Source organism: Bombina bombina, chromosome 8 (assembly GCF_027579735.1).
Source record: "Bombina bombina isolate aBomBom1 chromosome 8, aBomBom1.pri, whole genome shotgun sequence".
NCBI classification, from domain to species: domain Eukaryota; kingdom Metazoa; phylum Chordata; class Amphibia; order Anura; family Bombinatoridae; genus Bombina; species Bombina bombina.
The window spans coordinates 45,328,472-45,347,451 of record NC_069506.1 but is presented as its reverse complement, the minus strand read 5'-3'; the positions used below and the strand labels follow the sequence as shown (position 1 = coordinate 45,347,451).

The following is an 18,980-nucleotide window of genomic DNA, read 5'->3' as shown; positions in this document are numbered from 1 at the left end:
AAGAAAAAATCTTCTTGCAAGGAGGCCTTATCTTGAAGCTTATTCTGTACCCTTGTGAAACAATATTCTGAATCCAAAGATTGTGAATCGAATTGATCCAAATTTCTTTGAAAAAATGTAATCTGCCCCCTACCAGCTGGGCTGGAATGAGGGCCGCACCTTCATGTGGACTAAGGAGCTGGCTTTGGCTTCCTAAAAGGCTTGGATTTATTCCAGACTGGAGATGGTTTCCAAACTGATTTGTGGGTGTGGTGAGGGGTGTATTTGTAGGCATTTTGAGGTTTGGGAAACTTTGCCCCTCCTGGTAGGAATGTATATCCCATACGTCACTAGCTCATGGACTCTTGCTAATTACATGAAAGAAATGTAAATACTTAAGTATTGGATATAGAAATACTATGTAAAGAGCCAGCAGAAGAAATTACGCTGCCAGTGGAAGGCAGAGATAGGTAATAAAATGTTATTTTTAAATTGTTCGTTCTAATTATAAGGCTTTGGAATACAAACTGAGATAGGATAGGATAAGGAAGCACATGTTTATAGAAAGTGATAAAAGAAATAGATCTGGTTTCCCTGCAAACTCAACACATAATTTCTCATTCATTTTATACTCTGCTGCTAGTATAACAATCAATTGGAAACCTGTTAAAGGGAAACATTTTTACTGTATACTGTCCCTTTAAAATGCTTTAAATTTCTCAAAGAAAAAAAGAAAACTGGTTGTTCCCATGTGTTACCAGAGATAAACAGTGAATCCAATCTAACTGTCCTTGCAGTATACTGTTTGTTTTGGTTTGACAGGCCAAGCTGTGCTGCAGAGCTTGTGCAGCCTGTTTGTATTATTGGCAGTGCAGCTGCAACAGAGATACTGATGCACACTCTGTTTTATTCAGTAAAGTTGGCAGCATGGCATCTGATTCCCGAACCACCTGTAGACAAAAAAACAAACAAAACAGCTTGAAGAGGGGGCCAAGTCAATAAACATTCACACATGGGGGGATTATTTAAAGGGACATGCCGCTCAAAACTGAAATAAACATAGATGAATTATATCTTTTGGATAGAAACATATTTGCAATATACAGGTATTGACAAAATGCTTCTTGTAAAAGTTATTACTATTTTAGTTTTGACATGTTTCTCTGCATGTGCACGTGAACCGTAGCTAGATATTCTCAGTGCACCAGCATTTTAAATACTGCAGCTACACAGAGCACCCATGGGGCGTGTATCATGTCAGCATTACAAGATGGTGTAAACACCTTAGGCTCTCTGAGCAAGTGCTGTGTTTAAAGTGCTGGCGGACGGTGCACACTTAAAGGGACATGAAACCCAAATTTTTCTTTCATGATTTAGAAAGAGCGTGCAATTTTAAACAACTTTCTAATTTACTTCTATTATCTAATTTGTGTCATTCTCTTGATATTCTTTGCTGAAAAGCATATCTAGATATGCTTAGTAGCTGCTGATTGGTAGATGCACATAGATGCCTCGTGTGATTGGCTGACACATGTGCATTGTTTTTTCAACAAAGGATATCTTAAGAATGAAGCAAATTAGATAATAGATGTCAATTGGAATGTTGTTTAAAATTGTATTCTCTGTCTGAATCATGAAATCATTTTTTGGGGTTTAGTGTCCCTTTAAATAGACCTTTTATACAGCTATAGCTTTTATTAGAAGTATTTGAGATAATACATGTATATTACAATAATGATTCTATTCAAAGCTGAAATGCATCCATTGTTTTTACATAACATGTAAAAAGCCATGTATTTTTTATCATTTAAGTGGTTAAATCTGGTCTCTGCACTGCTGTACTAAATATGCAATACAGTATATATCAATGCTTACTACACATTTTAAGTACAATGAAGGTGATACTTTAGACGTATTTTGCAGGCAAAGCAGGTGAAATAAATAATTTTTATATATTGCATGTTTTATTTTCCTTAATTACACATTTTGGACCAGATTGCAAGTTGTGTTATTTAAAGCTTTCGCTTAAACGCAAACTTTGCTAGAAGTAAGCTTTTGGCGTGCGTCAGGTTACACTTATTACAAGTTGAAAGTAAAAAGTTTGTAAAGCGAGCGAAATCTGACTCACGCTAAATATCGCAACCATGTTTGTGTATCCCACCCCAAATAGAAGTCAAAGGAGAGCGCAGAATAAAAAAATAACACCCATTGCTCCTACGCTAACCTAACAGGAGTTATGAATATCTCACGTTTCAATGTTCTTTACATACAGAACAATGTAATTTTTATTCTAAATACATATTTCTATATATACCTATACCTATATATCTATTCTTATAGATATATAGGTATAGATATCTATTTTTCAGTAACATTATCAGATACTTTTAGAAAAATATATTTAATAATTTAGAGGTTTAAATGCTATAAAGTATAATAATATAACAATGTTGGTTGTGCAAAGCCGGGGAACGGGTAGAAAAGGCGTTATCTATCTTTTTAAACAATTTTGTTGTTGACTGCCCCTTTAACTTTTAGGATAGTGCACAGGTTGATGTAACAATCTAACAAACAAACATTTGACTATAACTTAAAATTGCCAAACATAAATAATCCTCAAAATATTTATTTTAGATGTAAAATGCCCATGTCTAGTCTAGTTTACTTTTAAAAACATTTTTTTCCTGCGTCAAGCAAATCCTCGTGTAAATGTTCTTGTTGCTATAATTCTTTCAGTAATATCCTCTGGCAGAACCTGTGTGTGTAATGTACAATGTGGCAAAATAACTTCGTGCAATTCTGAAAAGAATTCATCATTTTATCCTTGAAAGTTTATTCTTGAATTATTGAAGAATCCTTTAAAATTTGAAATACCGCAGTGACAGATATTGAACTCCATGTGTGTTTGTGATTAATTGCGAACAGGTTTCACCAACTACATGCGCAGTCCAGCAGGGGATATCTTCAACCCAGAACACTATCAAGTCAATCAAGAAATGACCTTGCCTCTAAGTAACTATTTCATTTCATCTTCTCACAACACATATCTCATGGGAGACCAGCTGATGTCTCAGTCTCGGGTTGATATGTATGCGTGGGTCCTACAGGCAGGATGCCGGTGTGTAGAGGGTAAGGATACAATTGTATAATTATGATGAATACATTTCTATTTATAAACTGTTAAATATATGTTGACTATGTAACATTTTTGTATAAATGTTATTTATAGACCAAGAATACATTTGAAAAAGGATATTGTATTTTTTCTATGATCTACAGTATATAAATTGTAGACTTACACATTTTCATCTGCAAATGAATAAGAAATGATACTTTTTATCGTATATAGTTAAGCTAATTAAATTACTTAGTAAATCAATGAAAATTAGTTGAATCAAATATTTTAAAAAAAATATATAAATTTAAAGGGATATGAAACCCAAATTTGTGTTTTATGATTCAGACAGAACACGTAATTTTAAGCAACTTTCTAATTTACTTCTATTATCAATTGTTCTTTTGGTATCTTTTGTTGAAAAGCAGGGACGTATGCTTCAGAGACGGACCATTTCTGGATTACTATATGGCAGCAGTATTGCAAGAATGCTATTTATTTGCAAGATTACTAGATGGCAGCATTATTTACTGCCGTATAGTGCTCCAGATGCATACCTAGGTATGTCCAACACAAAATATCATGAGAACAAAGCAAATTTGATTATAGAAGTCATTTGGAATTTTTTTTTTTAAGATGACATGCTCTGTCTGAATCACAGAATAACATTTTTGTGTTTCATATCCCTTTAAATAATCCATTTAACAACAAACAAATTAATCCACTTTTCTATTCCTTTTGATTAGTTAAAAGTTATTATTTGCTTGTGGACAAAATGCAGTGTACCCAATAAAATAGCTATTTGTACATGTTTAACAAAATAAATTATATATTTTATTCCTGAAAAAAAGTTAAAAACAATGACAAATTTTAAATTAAAAGCCATTAAAGCAGTATCAGATGTGTGCTTCCTACTAACACTCAGTGGCTGCTAGATGCTTATTACTAATGCTAATTGGTGGATAGGATCACATGTTCATTGTGTCTATTAGCCAATAAGCATCAGATGGAAGTCACTATCAGCCAGTGATCATTAGTAAGTATTAGCCAATAAAAATGAATAACAAGTAAATAACTGATACTGTTATATTTGATTTAATCTAAATATTCCAAGCAAACAAAAATTAGCATATTTAGATTCTGCTCTTTTTATGAATGATAAAACAGTTTTGAGTTCAATTTTCTTTTAAAAGTTTATTGCAACAAAATATTTAAAATATTCAAAATTTGTAATGTTTTGTATAATAAATAAAGTTAAAAGATCTTATATCTGAAGACCTTTATATTTTCTATCTAATATTCATCACGCTCCATATCATTTACATTTTAAAATTACAGATTGCACTTTTGATCAATGTGTAAAAGACAGTTGGATGTAGCAGGTGTTACATTTTAACAGAAAAAAATAATATTTTTGTATGGATGAAACACAGAACCTTGGAAAACTGTACATAGGTTTCAAGAGAAAAAGAAATGTTTGGATTTTCAGTAGACCTGCATTTAAATAACCTCATCTGTCAATACTATCAGATAGCACTGCACAGTTTTCCTTGTCAGACTTAAATGATGGTTTATTCTTGGGACATTTGGATTCCTGCTGTGCATTGGTCATAAGAATCAAGGTACTGCACAGTGAATTAACTGCAGACTATAGATGAAAAATCTCCAAAAACCTCTGTAATCTTATCAATATATGCATGAGTTCTAGTGGTGGTGGAGGGTAAATGCCCCTCCCACCCTGCTGAATTTTTTTCCTTATAACTAAGTAAAAGCATAATGAATTTATTCCATTTAACCACTGTATTTGTAAAATGTTGTGCAGTTCTCTCCTGCTGTGCTTATTGCTACCTACAATGTTTTTCTCAGGGCATTTTATTCCCCTCATGTATGAGTATACATCAGGCATCATACAATGTTTTATCATAAGATCTAAAATTTAAATTTGTAATGTTGTGTATGTTCTGTAATTTAAAAAGTACAGTTATGATATCCCTGAAATAGTGGCAATATGTGGTCCTTGTATGCTTTATAAACCAATTATGGATGAATGTTTATATTCGAACAGTAGAATGTATGATCCTTTTAAAATGTGTTCTCTTCAAATAGTTCTAAGTTAAAGTGTCATAAAACAGATTGAGATCTGTGCATATCCTAAAAGGGCTAATGAATTAAAAAAAAAGTGTGCATTAAAAAATTGCTGGCAAGTGTTTTAAAATAATTTAAAAAAAAATAAGCAATAAATACTTAAAGGGATAGTCTAGTCTAAAATAAAATTTCATAATTTAGATAGAGAATGTAATTTTAAACAATTTTCCAATTTACTTTTATCACTAATTTTGCTTTGTTCTCTTGGTATTCTTAGTTGAAAGCTAAACCTAGGACGTTCATATGCTAATTTCTAAGCCCTTGAGGGCCGCCTCTTCTCTCAGGGCATTTTGCCAGTTTTTTACCACTAGAGAGTGTTAGTTCATGTGTGTCATAAGGCTAACACTGTGCTAACGCACGTGGAGTTCAGGTGAGCCAGCTATGATTGGCTAAAATGGATGTCTGTCAAAAGAACTGAAATAAGAGGGCAGTTTTTAGAGACTTAGATACAAGGTAATCACAGAGGTAAAAAACATAATTTATGCTTACCTGATAAATTTATTTCTCTTGTAGTGTATCCAGTCCACGGATCATCCATTACTTATGGGATATTAACTCCTCCCCAACAGGAAGTGCAAGAGGATTCACCCAGCAGAGCTGCTATATAGCTCCTCCCCTAACTGCCATTACCAGTCATTCGACCGAAAACATGCAGAGAAAGGAAAACCATAGGGTGCAGTGGTGACTGTAGTTTAATGGAAAAATTACCTGCCTTAAAGTGACAGGGCGGGCCGTGGACTGGATACACTACAAGAGAAATAAATTTATCAGGTAAGCATAAATTATGTTTTCTCTTGTTAAGTGTATCCAGTCCACGGATCATCCATTACTTATGGGATACCAATACCAAAGCTAAAGTACACGGATGACGGGAGGGACAGGCAGGCTCTTTATACGGAAGGAACCACTGCCTGAAGAACCTTTCTCCCAAAAACAGCCTCCGAAGAAGCAAAAGTGTCAAATTTGGAAAATTTGGAAAAAGTATGAAGAGAAGACCAAGTTGCAGCCTTGCAAATCTGTTCAACAGAAGCCTCATTCTTAAAGGCCCAAGTGGAAGCCACAGCTCTAGTAGAATGTGCTGTAATTCTTTCAGGAGGCTGCTGTCCAGCAGTCTCATAGGCTAACCGTATTATGCTACGAAGCCAAAAGGAGAGAGAGGTAGCCGAAGCTTTTTGACCTCTCCTCTGACCAGAATAAACGACAAACAGGGAAGACGTTTGTCGAAAATCCTTAGTTGCCTGTAGATAAAATTTCAGGGCACGGACTACATCTAGATTGTGTAGCAGACGTTCCTTTTTCGAAGAAGGATTAGGACACAAAGATGGAACCACAATCTCTTGATTGATATTCCTGTTAGTGACCACCTTAGGTAGGAACCCAGGTTTAGTACGCAGAACTACCTTGTCTGAATGAAAAATCAGATAAGGAGAATCACAATGTAAGGCAGATAACTCAGAGACTCTTCGAGCCGAGGAAATCGCCATTAAAAACAGAACTTTCCAAGATAACAACTTGATATCAATGGAATGAAGGGGTTCAAACGGAACCCCCTGTAAAACATTAAGAACTAAGTTCAAACTCCATGGTGGAGCAACAGTTTTAAACACAGGCTTGATCCTAGCTAAAGCCTGACAAAAAGCTTGAACGTCCGGAACTTCTGACAGACGTTTGTGTAAAAGAATGGACAGAGCTGAAATCTGTCCCTTTAAGGAACTAGCGGATAAACCCTTTTCTAAACCTTCTTGTAGAAAAGACAATATCCTCGGAATCCTAACCTTACTCCATGAGTAACTCTTGGATTCGCACCAATATAAGTATTTGCGCCATATCTTATGGTAAATCTTTCTGGTAACAGGCTTCCTAGCCTGTATTAAGGTATCAATAACGGACTCAGAAAAACCACGTTTTGATAAAATCAAGCGTTCAATTTCCAAGCAGTCAGCTTCAGAGAAATTAGATTTTGATGTTTGAAGGGACCCTGGATCAGAAGGTCCTGTTTCAGAGGTAGCGACCAAGGTGGACAGGATGACATGTCCACTAGATCTGCATACCAAGTCCTGCGTGGCCATGCAGGCGCTATTAGAATCAATGATGCTCTCTCCTGTTTGATTCTGGCAATCAATCGAGGAAGCATCGGGAAGGGTGGAAACACATAAGCCATCCCGAAGGTCCAAGGTGCTGTTAAAGCATCTATCAGAACCGCTCCCGGATCCCTGGATCTGGACCCGTAACGAGGAAGCTTGGCGTTCTGTCGAGACGCCATGAGATCTATCTCTGGTTTGCCCCAACGTCGAAGTATTTGGGCAAAGACCTCCGGATGAAGTTCCCACTCCCCCGGATGAAAAGTCTGACGACTTAAGAAATCCGCCTCCCAGTTCTCCACTCCCGGGATGTGGATTGCTGACAGGTGGCAAGAGTGAGACTCTGCCCAGCGAATTATCTTTGATACTTCCATCATTGCTAGGGAGCTTCTTGTCCCTGCCTGATGGTTGATGTAAGCTACAGTCGTGATGTTGTCCGACTGAAACCTGATGAACCCCCGAGTTGTTAACTGGGGCCAAGCCAGAAGGGCATTGAGAACTGCTCTCAATTCCAGAATGTTTATTGGTAGGAGACTCTCCTCCTGATTCCATTGTCCCTGAGCCTTCAGAGAATTCCAGACAGCGCCCCAACCTAGTAGGCTGGCGTCTGTTGTTACAATTGTCCAGTCCGGCCTGCTGAATGGCATCCCCCTGGACAGATGTGGCCGAGAAAGCCACCATAGAAGAGAATTTCTGGTCTCTTGATCCAGATTCAGAGTAGGGGACAAGTCTGAGTAATCCCCATTCCACTGACTTAGCATGCACAATTGCAGCGGTCTGAGATGTAGGCGTGCAAAGGGTACTATGTCCATTGCTGCTACCATTAAGCCGATCACCTCCATGCATTGAGCTACTGACGGGTGTTGAATGGAATGAAGGACACGGCATGCATTTTGAAGCTTTGTTAACCTGTCTTCTGTCAGGTAAATCTTCATTTCTACAGAATCTATAAGAGTCCCCAAGAAGGGAACTCTTGTGAGTGGAAAGAGAGAACTCTTCTTTTCGTTCACCTTCCATCCATGCGACCTTAGAAATGCCAGTACTAACTCTGTATGAGACTTGGCAGTTTGAAAGCTTGAAGCTTGTATCAGAATGTCGTCTAGGTACGGAGCTACCGCAATTCCTCGCGGTCTTAGTACCGCCAGAAGAGCACCCAGAACCTTTGTGAAGATTCTCGGAGCCGTAGCCAATCCGAATGGAAGAGCTACAAACTGGTAATGCCTGTCTAGAAAGGCAAACCTTAGATACCGGTAATGATCTTTGTGAATCGGTATGTGAAGGTAAGCATCCTTTAAATCCACTGTGGTCATGTACTGACCCTTTTGGATCATGGGTAAAATTGTCCGAATAGTTTCCATTTTGAACGATGGAACTCTTAGGAATTTGTTTAGGATCTTTAAATCCAAGATTGGCCTGAAAGTTCCCTCTTTTTTGGGAACCACAAACAGATTTGAGTAAAACCCTTGTCCTTGTTCCGACCGCGGAACCGGATGGATCACTCCCATTAATAAAAGATCTTGTACGCAGCGTAGAAACGCCTCTTTCTTTATTTGGTTTGTTGACAACCTTGACAGATGAAATCTCCCTCTTGGGGGAGAGAATTTGAAGTCTAGAAGGTATCCCTGAGATATGATCTCTAACGCCCAGGGATCCTGGACATCTCTTGCCCAAGCCTGGGCGAAGAGAGAAAGTCTGCCCCCCACTAGATCCGTTCCCGGATCGGGGGCCCTCGATTCATGCTGTCTTAGGGGCAGCAGCAGGTTTCCTGGCCTGCTTGCCCTTGTTCCAGGACTGGTTAGGTCTCCAGCCTTGTCTGTAGCGAGCAACAGCTCCTTCCTGTTTTGGTGCAGAGGAAGTTGATGCTGCTCCTGCTTTGAAATTACGAAAGGAACGAAAATTAGACTGTCTAGCCTTAGGTTTGGCTCTGTCTTGAGGCAGGGCATGGCCTTTACCTCCTGTAATGTCAGCGATAATTTCTTTCAACCCGGGCCCGAATAAGGTCTGCCCTTTGAAAGGTATATTAAGCAATTTAGATTTAGAAGTAACGTCAGCTGACCAGGATTTTAGCCACAGTGCTCTGCGTGCCTGAATGGCGAATCCGGAATTCTTAGCCGTAAGTTTAGTTAAATGTACTACGGCATCTGAAATAAATGAGTTAGCTAACTTAAGGGCTTTAAGCTTGTGTGTAATCTCATCTAATGGAGCTGATTCAAGTGTCTCTTCCAGAGACTCAAACCAAAATGCTGCTGCAGCCGTGACAGGCGCAATGCATGCAAGAGGTTGCAATATAAAACCTTGTTGAACAAACATTTTCTTAAGGTAACCCTCTAACTTTTTATCCATTGGATCTGAAAAGGCACAGCTATCCTCCACCAGGATAGTGGTACGCTTAGCTAAAGTAGAAACTGCTCCCTCCACCTTAGGGACTGTTTGCCATAAGTCCCGTGTGGTGGCGTCTATTGGAAACATCTTTCTAAATATCGGAGGGGGTGAGAACGGCACACCGGGTCTATCCCACTCCTTAGTAACAATTTCAGTAAGTCTCTTAGGTATAGGAAAAACGTCAGTACTCGCCGGTACCGCAAAATATTTATCCAACCTACACATTTTCTCTGGTATTGCAACTGTGTTACAATCATTCAGAGCCGCTAACACCTCCCCTAGTAATACACGGAGGTTTTCCAGCTTAAATTTAAAATTTGAAATATCTGAATCCAGTTTGTTTGGATCAGAACTGTCACCCGCAGAATGAAGCTCTCCGTCCTCATGTTCTGCAAATTTTGACGCAGTGTCTGACATGGCCCTAATATTATCAGCGCACTCTGTTCTCACCCCAGAGTGATCACGCTTACCTCTTAGTTCTGGTAATTTAGCCAAAACTTCAGTCATAACAGTAGCCATATCCTGTAATGTGATTTGTAATGGCCGCCCAGATGTACTCGCCGCTACAATATCACGCACCTCCCGAGCGGGAGATGCAGGTACTGACACGTGAGGCGAGTAGTCGGCATAACTCTCCCCTCGTTGTTTGGTGAAATATGTTCAATTTGTACAGATTGACTTTTATTTAAAGTAGCATCAATACAGTTAGTACATAAATTTCTATTGGGCTCCACTTTGGCTTTAGCACATATAGCACAGATATCTTCCTCTGAATCAGACATGTTTAACACACTAGCAAATAAACTAGCAACTTGGAAATACTTTTCAAGTAATTTACTATAATATGAAAACGTACTGTGCCTATAAGAAGCACAGAAAAAGTTATGACAGTTGAAAATTAATAAACTGAAAAGTTATAGCATCAAATCTTTGTAAAAAACACAATTTTAGCAAAGGATTGCTCCCATTAGCAAAGGATAACTAACCCTGATAGCAGAAAAAAAAATAAAAAATACAGAAATAAACGTTTTTTTATCACAGTCAACTACAATCTCACAGCTCTGATGTCAGTGATTACCTCCCTCAAAACAAGTTTTGAAGACCCCTGAGTTCTGTAGAGATGAACCGGATCATGCAGGGAAGACAATAAACTTCTGACTGAATTTTTTGATGCGTAGCAAAAGCGCCAAAAAAGGCCCCTCCCCCTCACACATAACAGTGAGAGAGATCAGTAAACTGTCATAAATTAAATAAAACGACTGCCAAGTGGAAAAAAATAGTGCCCAAAACATTTTTTTCACCCAGTACCTCAGAAAATTAAACGATTTTAGATGCCAGCAAAAAACGTTTAACATTAATAAATTGAGTGTTATTAAAAAGCCTGTTGCTAGTCCCTGCAAATTAGGCTAAAGTTTTATGCATACAGTATAATTCCAGTGAAGTGCCATTCCCCAGAATACTGAAGTGTAAAATATACATACATGACAGCCTGATACCAGTTGCTGCTACTGCATTTAAGGCTGAGTTTACATTATATCGGTATGGCAGAATTTTCTCATCAATTCCATTGTCAGAAAATAATAAGCTGCTACATACCTCTTTGCAGATTAATCTGCCCGCTGTCCCCTGATCTGAAGTTTACCTCTCCTCAGATGGCCGAGAAACAGCAATATGATCTTAACTACTCCGGCTAAAATCATAGAAAAACTCAGGTAGATTCTTCTTCAAATTCTACCAGAGAAGGAATAACACACTCCGGTGCTATTATAAAATAACAAACTTTTGATTGAAGGTATGAAACTAAGTATAATCACCACAGTCCTCTCACACATCCTATCTATTCGTTGGGTGCAAGAGAATGACTGGTAATGGCAGTTAGGGGAGGAGCTATATAGCAGCTCTGCTGGGTGAATCCTCTTGCACTTCCTGTTGGGGAGGAGTTAATATCCCATAAGTAATGGATGATCCGTGGACTGGATACACTTAACAAGAGAAAGCATATTAATATGACTGTGTTGGTTATGCAAAACTAGGGAATGGATAATAAAGGGATTATCTATCTTTTTAAACAATTAAAAATTCTGGGGTAGACTGTCCCTTTCAATTGCCATGCTGTCTGGAGCAGTCTACTCCACCCCACTTATCAGTGTTTAGACACAGGCATTGTATTTCAACTGAGTTTACAGCTTCTAGGCATGCTTCTATGGCTGTAGATATAGATACAGCCATAGAAGGAAATGTGTGGGGGAAGTTAGAGCTGTACAATTCGGAAACTTAAAAGAAAGGGTTAATGGCGAAGTACTGCAGTATAAATTTGCAGGTAAAGTAATTAAAGTACATATTATTATATTTTGACTCTATCCCAACTTGGTTTATGTCCCTTTAAAGGGACATGCAAACTATTTTTTTTCTTTCACAATATAGATAGGTCATACAGTTTTAAACACACAGTAAAATAACACAAATTGTGATGATGTTTTGTTTTTCTTTCTATAGTTGACTGCTGGGATGGACCAGATGGGGAACCTATAGTACATCATGGCTACACATTAACCTCAAAGATACTCTTCAAAGATGTTATTGAAACTATAAACAAATATGCTTTCATCAAAAATGAGTATGTATCATAACTCTTTCAGTTGTACAGACAATGTGTAACTGATAAAGTTTTATTAAAGGAAAAACTACACTTTCCAATGTCTTATTATTACGCATGGTAAAAAAAGCACTTTTATGTTTTCTGCCTTTGTAAATTGTGCTTTTCCACTGTTCACAGAGAGGATGGAATAGATCCTTTAAGGCAGGCATCCTCAAACTTGGCCCTCCAGAGGTTTTGGAACTTCATTTCCCATGATGCTCAGCCAGCATATCAGCTTGCTGAGCATCATGGGAAATGTAGTTCCAAAACCTCTGGAGGGGCCAAGTTTGAGGCTGTCTGCTTTAAAGTGATATGAAAGTCAAAAACTTTCATAGATAAAGCAAGAAATTTTGTAAAAAGTTTCAAATTATTTATTTTATTTATTGATTGATTTTTTTTTACGACAAACACATAAACAGCAAATACAAAATATGTGCATATACTAAATGACATTGACATGCAAATAGATTTTCAAGACAAGTCTTATCTGTAAATGAAGATGGAACATCTAACGATCTTAGCCATTCAAGTTCCCATAGAGAGGAGAGGCTATAAACAGCTCCTCTATTAATTATATAGTATAATAAATATATTAAACATATAAGGGAGGGGAGAGAGGATAATTGGAAAAAAAGAAAGAAAAAGGAAAATAGTATTTAAAACATTTTTAACCAAGATACTTGAAAAACACCTCTCTCTTAATGTGTTGTTTAAGCCAATCTGAGCCCTTAAACGGAGACGACTTGAATTTGAACTTCTAAAGATAGGGACATAATCATTTTTTTCCATTAAAAGAAAAAGTGTTGCACCTGTTTTTTATTGAATATCCTCAGGCTAAATCATCTGATTATTTACCTGTTTTGATTTCGTTCTACCAGAATTACTGTATTTATGAATCTGTAAAATATGTTTGTAGCTGAGTATATGGAGAGGGAAAAAACCTGCATTGATTTTAATCTAGAGTCAATTCCAAGTAGCCTGTTTAGTCTGGAATTAACCTTACTCCAGAATTGGTAGATTCCAAATGATCAAATTTACTTTATATATACACACACATATATATACATATACAGTATGTCTTTAACGTCCTTTTAAAGTTAGACCCTCTTTGCTGATATGTATGAAATTCAATTTTTAAGAATTTTGATTATATAGAAAAATTGGAGAACAGGTACACATATTACACAAATTGTTTATTTGATATTAGTGATGTCGCGAATAGTTCGCCGGCGAATAGTTCCCGGCGAACATAGCATGTTCGCATTCGCCTCGGCGGGCGAACATATGCGATGTTCGATCCGCCCCATCCGTCATCATTGAGTAAACTTTGACCTTGTACCTCACAGTCAGAATACACATTACAGCCAATCAGCAGCATACCCTCCCTCCCAGACCCTCCCACCTCCTGGACAGCATCCATTTTAGATTCATTTGGAAGCTGCATTCTTAGTGAGAGGAGGGACAGTGTAGCTGCTGCTGATTTAATAGGGAAATCGATAGCTAGGCTAGTGTATTCAGTGTCCACTACAGTCCTGAAGAACTCATCTGATCTCTGCTGTAAGGACAGCACCCCAAAAAGCCCTTTTTAGGGCTAGAACATCAGTCTGCTTTTTTTTTTTTTCCCTGTGTAATCTAATTGCAGTTGCCTGCCTGCCAGCGTGTGTGTCAGGCTCACAGCGTATACTGTGCCCACTTGCCCAGTGCCACCACTCATATCTGGTGTAACAGTAGTGTACATTTAAAAAAAACACACTTTTTTGACTGTGAAATAATAGCAGACAGCTGACAGTACCCAAGATGGCCACCAATAAGGCAGATGGGGAGGGTTAGAGAGCTGTTTGGGGGGGATCAGGGAGGTTGGGGGCTAAGGGGGGATGCTACACCACAGCATATGTAAATATGCTTAAAAAATTTAAAAAAATTTAAAAACCTTTTATTTTAGTACTGGCAGACTTTCTGCCAGTACTTAAGATGGCGGGGACAATTGTGGGGTGGGGGAGGGAAGGGAGCTGTTTGGGAGGGATCAGGGGGTCTGATTTGTCAGATGGGAGGCTGATCTCTACACTAAAGTTAAAATTAACCCTGCAAGCTCCCTACAAACTACCTAATTAACCCCTTCACTGCTAGCCATAATACACGTGTGATGCGCAGCAGCATTTAGCGGCCTTCTAATTTCCAGAAAGCAACGTCAAAGTCATATATGTCTGCTATTTCTGAACAAAGGGGATCCCAGAAAAGCATTTACAACCATTTGTGCCATAATTGCACAAGCTGTTTGTAAATAATTTCAGTGAGAAACCTAAAATTGCGAAAAAATTTAAGTTTTTTTTTTAAATTTGATCGCATTTGGCGGTGAAATGGTGGCATTAAATATACCAAAATGGGCCTAGATCAATACTTTGGGTTGTCTACTACACTACACTTAAGCTAAAATTAACTCTACAAGCTGCCTACATGCTCCCTAATTAACCCCTTCACTGCTGGGCATAAAACACGTGTGGTGCGCAGTGGCATTTAGCAGCCTTCTAATTACCAAAAAGCAAAGCCATATAAGTCTGCTATAATGGCATGTCTGGCACACAGTGTTGGGGCAAGGGTCCATCTGACCACTGATACCTGGTCTGCAAAGCATGGTCAGGACAGATATATCGCCTACACTGCGCACTGTGAAGCGGGCGTAACCCTTACACTACCTGATCAATACAACATCATATCTGATGTTTTAAAGCACGTTATTCCAAACAATTTAGGAATGTTAGGTGATTTATGCCCTTTATGGATTAAAACCAGACTCTGCATCAACTATGTAATTTTCCATGGGAGTTTTGCCATGGATCCCCCTCCGGCATGCCACAGTCCAGGTGTTAGTGCCCTTGAAACCACTTTTCCATCACTATTGTGGCCAGAAAGAGTCCCTGTGGGTTTTAAAATTCGCCTGCTTATTGAAGTCTATGGCGGTTCGCCCGTTCGCAAACTTTTGCGGAAGCTCGCGTCCGCCGTTCGCGGACCCAATTTTTTAGGTTCGCAACATCACTATTGATATGCATAAAAATCCCTTACTATTCAAAACCAAATAAATATATTTTGTAAGGACATTACAAAAAGACAACACAAAATTTGGTGCAGATGCCAAAATGATCTCAATAAAAGTCCAAAATATATTTAATTTACAATAAACATACTGGGTACAAATTGCTATATTAGACTTGTTTCCTGGACATTTTTTTAGAGATCAGTACAAAATAGAGACACCAACGAAATATGAATTAAGTATAAAACAATCTTCATATTGCTGAAGCTTCTCAAAAACAAAACAAAAAAAGATCTGATCAATAATGATCATTTGGTGTGAGCTCAGTTAGAAAATTCTGCCAGTATAACAAAGTACAGGTAGCCCTCAGTTTACGCCGGGGTTAGGTTCCAGAAGGAATGGTTGTAAATCGAAACCGTTGTAAATTGAAACCCAGTTTATAATGTAAATCAATGTGAAGTGAGGGAGATAGGTTCCACGCTCCTCTCAAAATTGCCATAAGTAACACCTAATACATTATTTTTAAAGCTTTGAAATGAAGACTTTAAATGCTAAACAGCATTATAAACCTAATAAAATAATCACACAACACAGAATATATAATTAAACTAAGTTAAATGAACAAAAACATTTGCTAAGCAGCATTATAAGCCTAATAAAATAATCACACAACACAGACTTCACTTGCATTTTTCTGCAAACAGTTCTTTCTATGCATTCCAATCTGGACTGAGTTATAGACAGGAAGATCTTGTTCCTTTGAAATCTGCTCGATAGTTCAGGTCTGGTTAAACTGATTAATTTCAGCTTGCTTGGCTTTGCTGCAACACAAGCGGACAGCTCCACCTACTGGCTATTTTAATAAATGCACTGCTTCTCAATGCTTTTCAATAGCAGTCACATGACTGGAAAAAAAGCTTGTTATTCTGAAACGGTGTAAATTGAACCGTTGTAAAACAAGGGCCACCTGTATTACTATTTGTTCTGTGTAAACTTTATCCTGTGCATTTGCATAGTTCAAAAGAAATTGAAAAATGAAAAAAAGGGAATTCCTTAGATAACTAAAATTTTCTCTAAATCCATATTAATATGGTAAAATCTGCTTCAGAAAACTTTTGAAAATGCATAAACACAGCTATTAAAATAGGCTAATTTGCTTTAGGAGAGGAAAAGATTCACATTTCAGTCTTACATGATGCAATGAATACTTCAGCAAATTATTACACTGGCTGTACTTTGTATTCACAGTTGAAATATAAATTCTTATGCATCTGCTAAATATTTAATTTCTAATTCAGAAAATGTTTTTTTTTGACAGATGACCAAGAGAGAGTAGCTTGTTTTTTATTTGAAATTCTGTTATTAACATAAGATTGTTTCATTATGACATTTTCAGTAATTTATGGATATACACACCCTGGTTAAAAGTATTGTTTGTTACATTTCCCTAGAATACGGAGTATATACTATGTTTGTTAGGTGGAGATGCAGAATGAGAGGGGCTGGGTCTTGTGTGTGCTGTAGACAGAGTAGGTGTGTCATGAGCAAGGTTGGGTTGGGTCAGGTGTGTCTTCTCCAGCGCTGGGGCAGTCCCCGGAAACCTTGAATTTGATCTAACGTGGAAGTCTCAGGATGGACAGCAGGCAACTATCTCCACCCATGGCAGTCCCAGAAGATCCTGGGGTATAGTTTAATTGTTAATTGGACATTTTAGTATAAAACTAAATGCAAATGAGAAACAGGCATACATGTGTATGCACCAATCAGGGACTGTATTTTCCTTTAGCGCTAAATTAGCATTTTACAAGGGTAAAAATTTGATATATATATATATATATATTTATAAACACATAGGCCTAGATTAGTGGAGAGCAATTGATAATGTGCGGTGCTTTATTTTATACTTGTGCTTGGCCAATCAGTAATGCATAATTGCTTATTACAAGTTCTTGGTTACAATGTTTAACCAAAGCATTTTTAATACGTCCAATACTTATATAGTGCATTCTATACTTGATATGGGAAGTGGTAGAAGCTTATTGCACTAATATTAAGTCATCAGTCATGTTTTGCGCTCACACGCAATCTGAAATACCACTTTCTCTTTTAATGTTTTTGAAAAACTGCTGTTAAAGGGGCTTTAAAAACAGTAGAATTGCACAGTCTAAAAATACATAATAAAAAAACGCCAAACCATGTCTGAATTTCAAATGAGTAGTCATTTTTTTTTTTTTTTGGATAAATTTCAAAGTTAATTCAGTTATTCTTTCCCCCGCATCATGTGACAGCCATCAGCCAATCACAAAATGCATATAGTATATAGTGTGAAACCTTGCACATGCTCTATAGGAGCTGATTCCTTTAGAAAGTGTGCATATTAAAAGATTGTGCACATTTTGATAATCAATCAAAGTGAATTGGAAAGTTGTTTAAAATTGAGTGTTCTATCTGAATCCTGAAAATTTAAGTTTGACTTTAGTGTACCTTAAGTTTACTCAAAAAAAATTCTCCCCTTTAATGTCTTCCCAGTGATCCACTTTACCTGCTGGAGTGTATTACATTGTTCACAAGTATTTCAATTAACCTTATATTGACAATAAAATAGTTTATTTATCCTGTGGTATCCCCATCCTTTCTGAAAGTTTTAGGCCTCAAGACCAAGCTGTATTAACACAGCCAGTAGAAGAAATTACACTCCCAGTGGGTTATAGAAGAGATAAGGTAATAAAATGTTAATTTTCCATTGTTCTCTCCAAGTTTTGGTGATTGGTTTATGGACAGATATAAGATAAAGAAGCAGGTATATGTACACAATGTGATACAGTAATGAGATCGGATTATACCTACAAGCTCAAGCCATTTTATTAGGATGTGGCTTCAAAACACAAAATCAGCTAATTTATATACACAAATAAGCCTTAAAAAGGCAAATCTCATACATTTTATACTCTGCAGCTGGTAAATAAAGTAATTTGAAACACATTAAGGGAAAAACTATTTTATAGTATACTGTCCCTTTAAGTGTTATCACTTGCCATTTAAAAACATGGAAATTATATTGCAAAGAACCCAAAACTGCACTATTTGAGTGGAATGTTTGTGTTATATTGGCTTTGCATTCAAGCATTATATAACAATAATTTTAGTACAGGGCTGATATAAATCTATTTTAGGAAAATGATGCACCTACCTATCTGGCATCAATCATGTAGCACTATACTACCACACACTTCTGGAACCAGCGAAAAAATGCAAGCGGTATAGATTGCACTCCAGCGATGTTTACTCTCTATATACTGCCTGCATTTTTGTACTTGACTTGTAATCTGGCCTGTAAATATAGAAGAGAATCTTTAAAAATAAAATGCTCTAACAAAACAGAGCTTTTTATTTGTGCAAATACAGAAAGAGAAGTGCCCTATCAGGAACAAACAACTCAATAGCTTGTTCTGTGGTGATTTACCAGCCTCTTTTAGTCCAATAATGCTTTTCACAAAGAAATACTTAAAGTATATCAGTCTGATCCAACCCAACAAGGTCAGTACAGCCCCAAAATACCAGGCAATCCCTCTCTGAACAATGAACATGGCAAGCACAGACAATCGTTTC

General features: G+C 37.4%; 1 protein-coding gene across 1 annotated transcript in view; it reads left to right on the top strand.

Moving 5' to 3' along the window:
- Window positions 1-18,980, top strand: part of PLCH2 (phospholipase C eta 2) — a 974,668-nt gene that overhangs the window by 722,506 nt on the left and 233,182 nt on the right. The window contains exons 8-9 of the mRNA XM_053690349.1: window positions 2,905-3,108; window positions 12,199-12,319. Coding sequence (XP_053546324.1) covers window positions 2,905-3,108; window positions 12,199-12,319 — 325 coding nt within the window. The remainder of the gene's footprint in view (window positions 1-2,904; window positions 3,109-12,198; window positions 12,320-18,980) is intronic.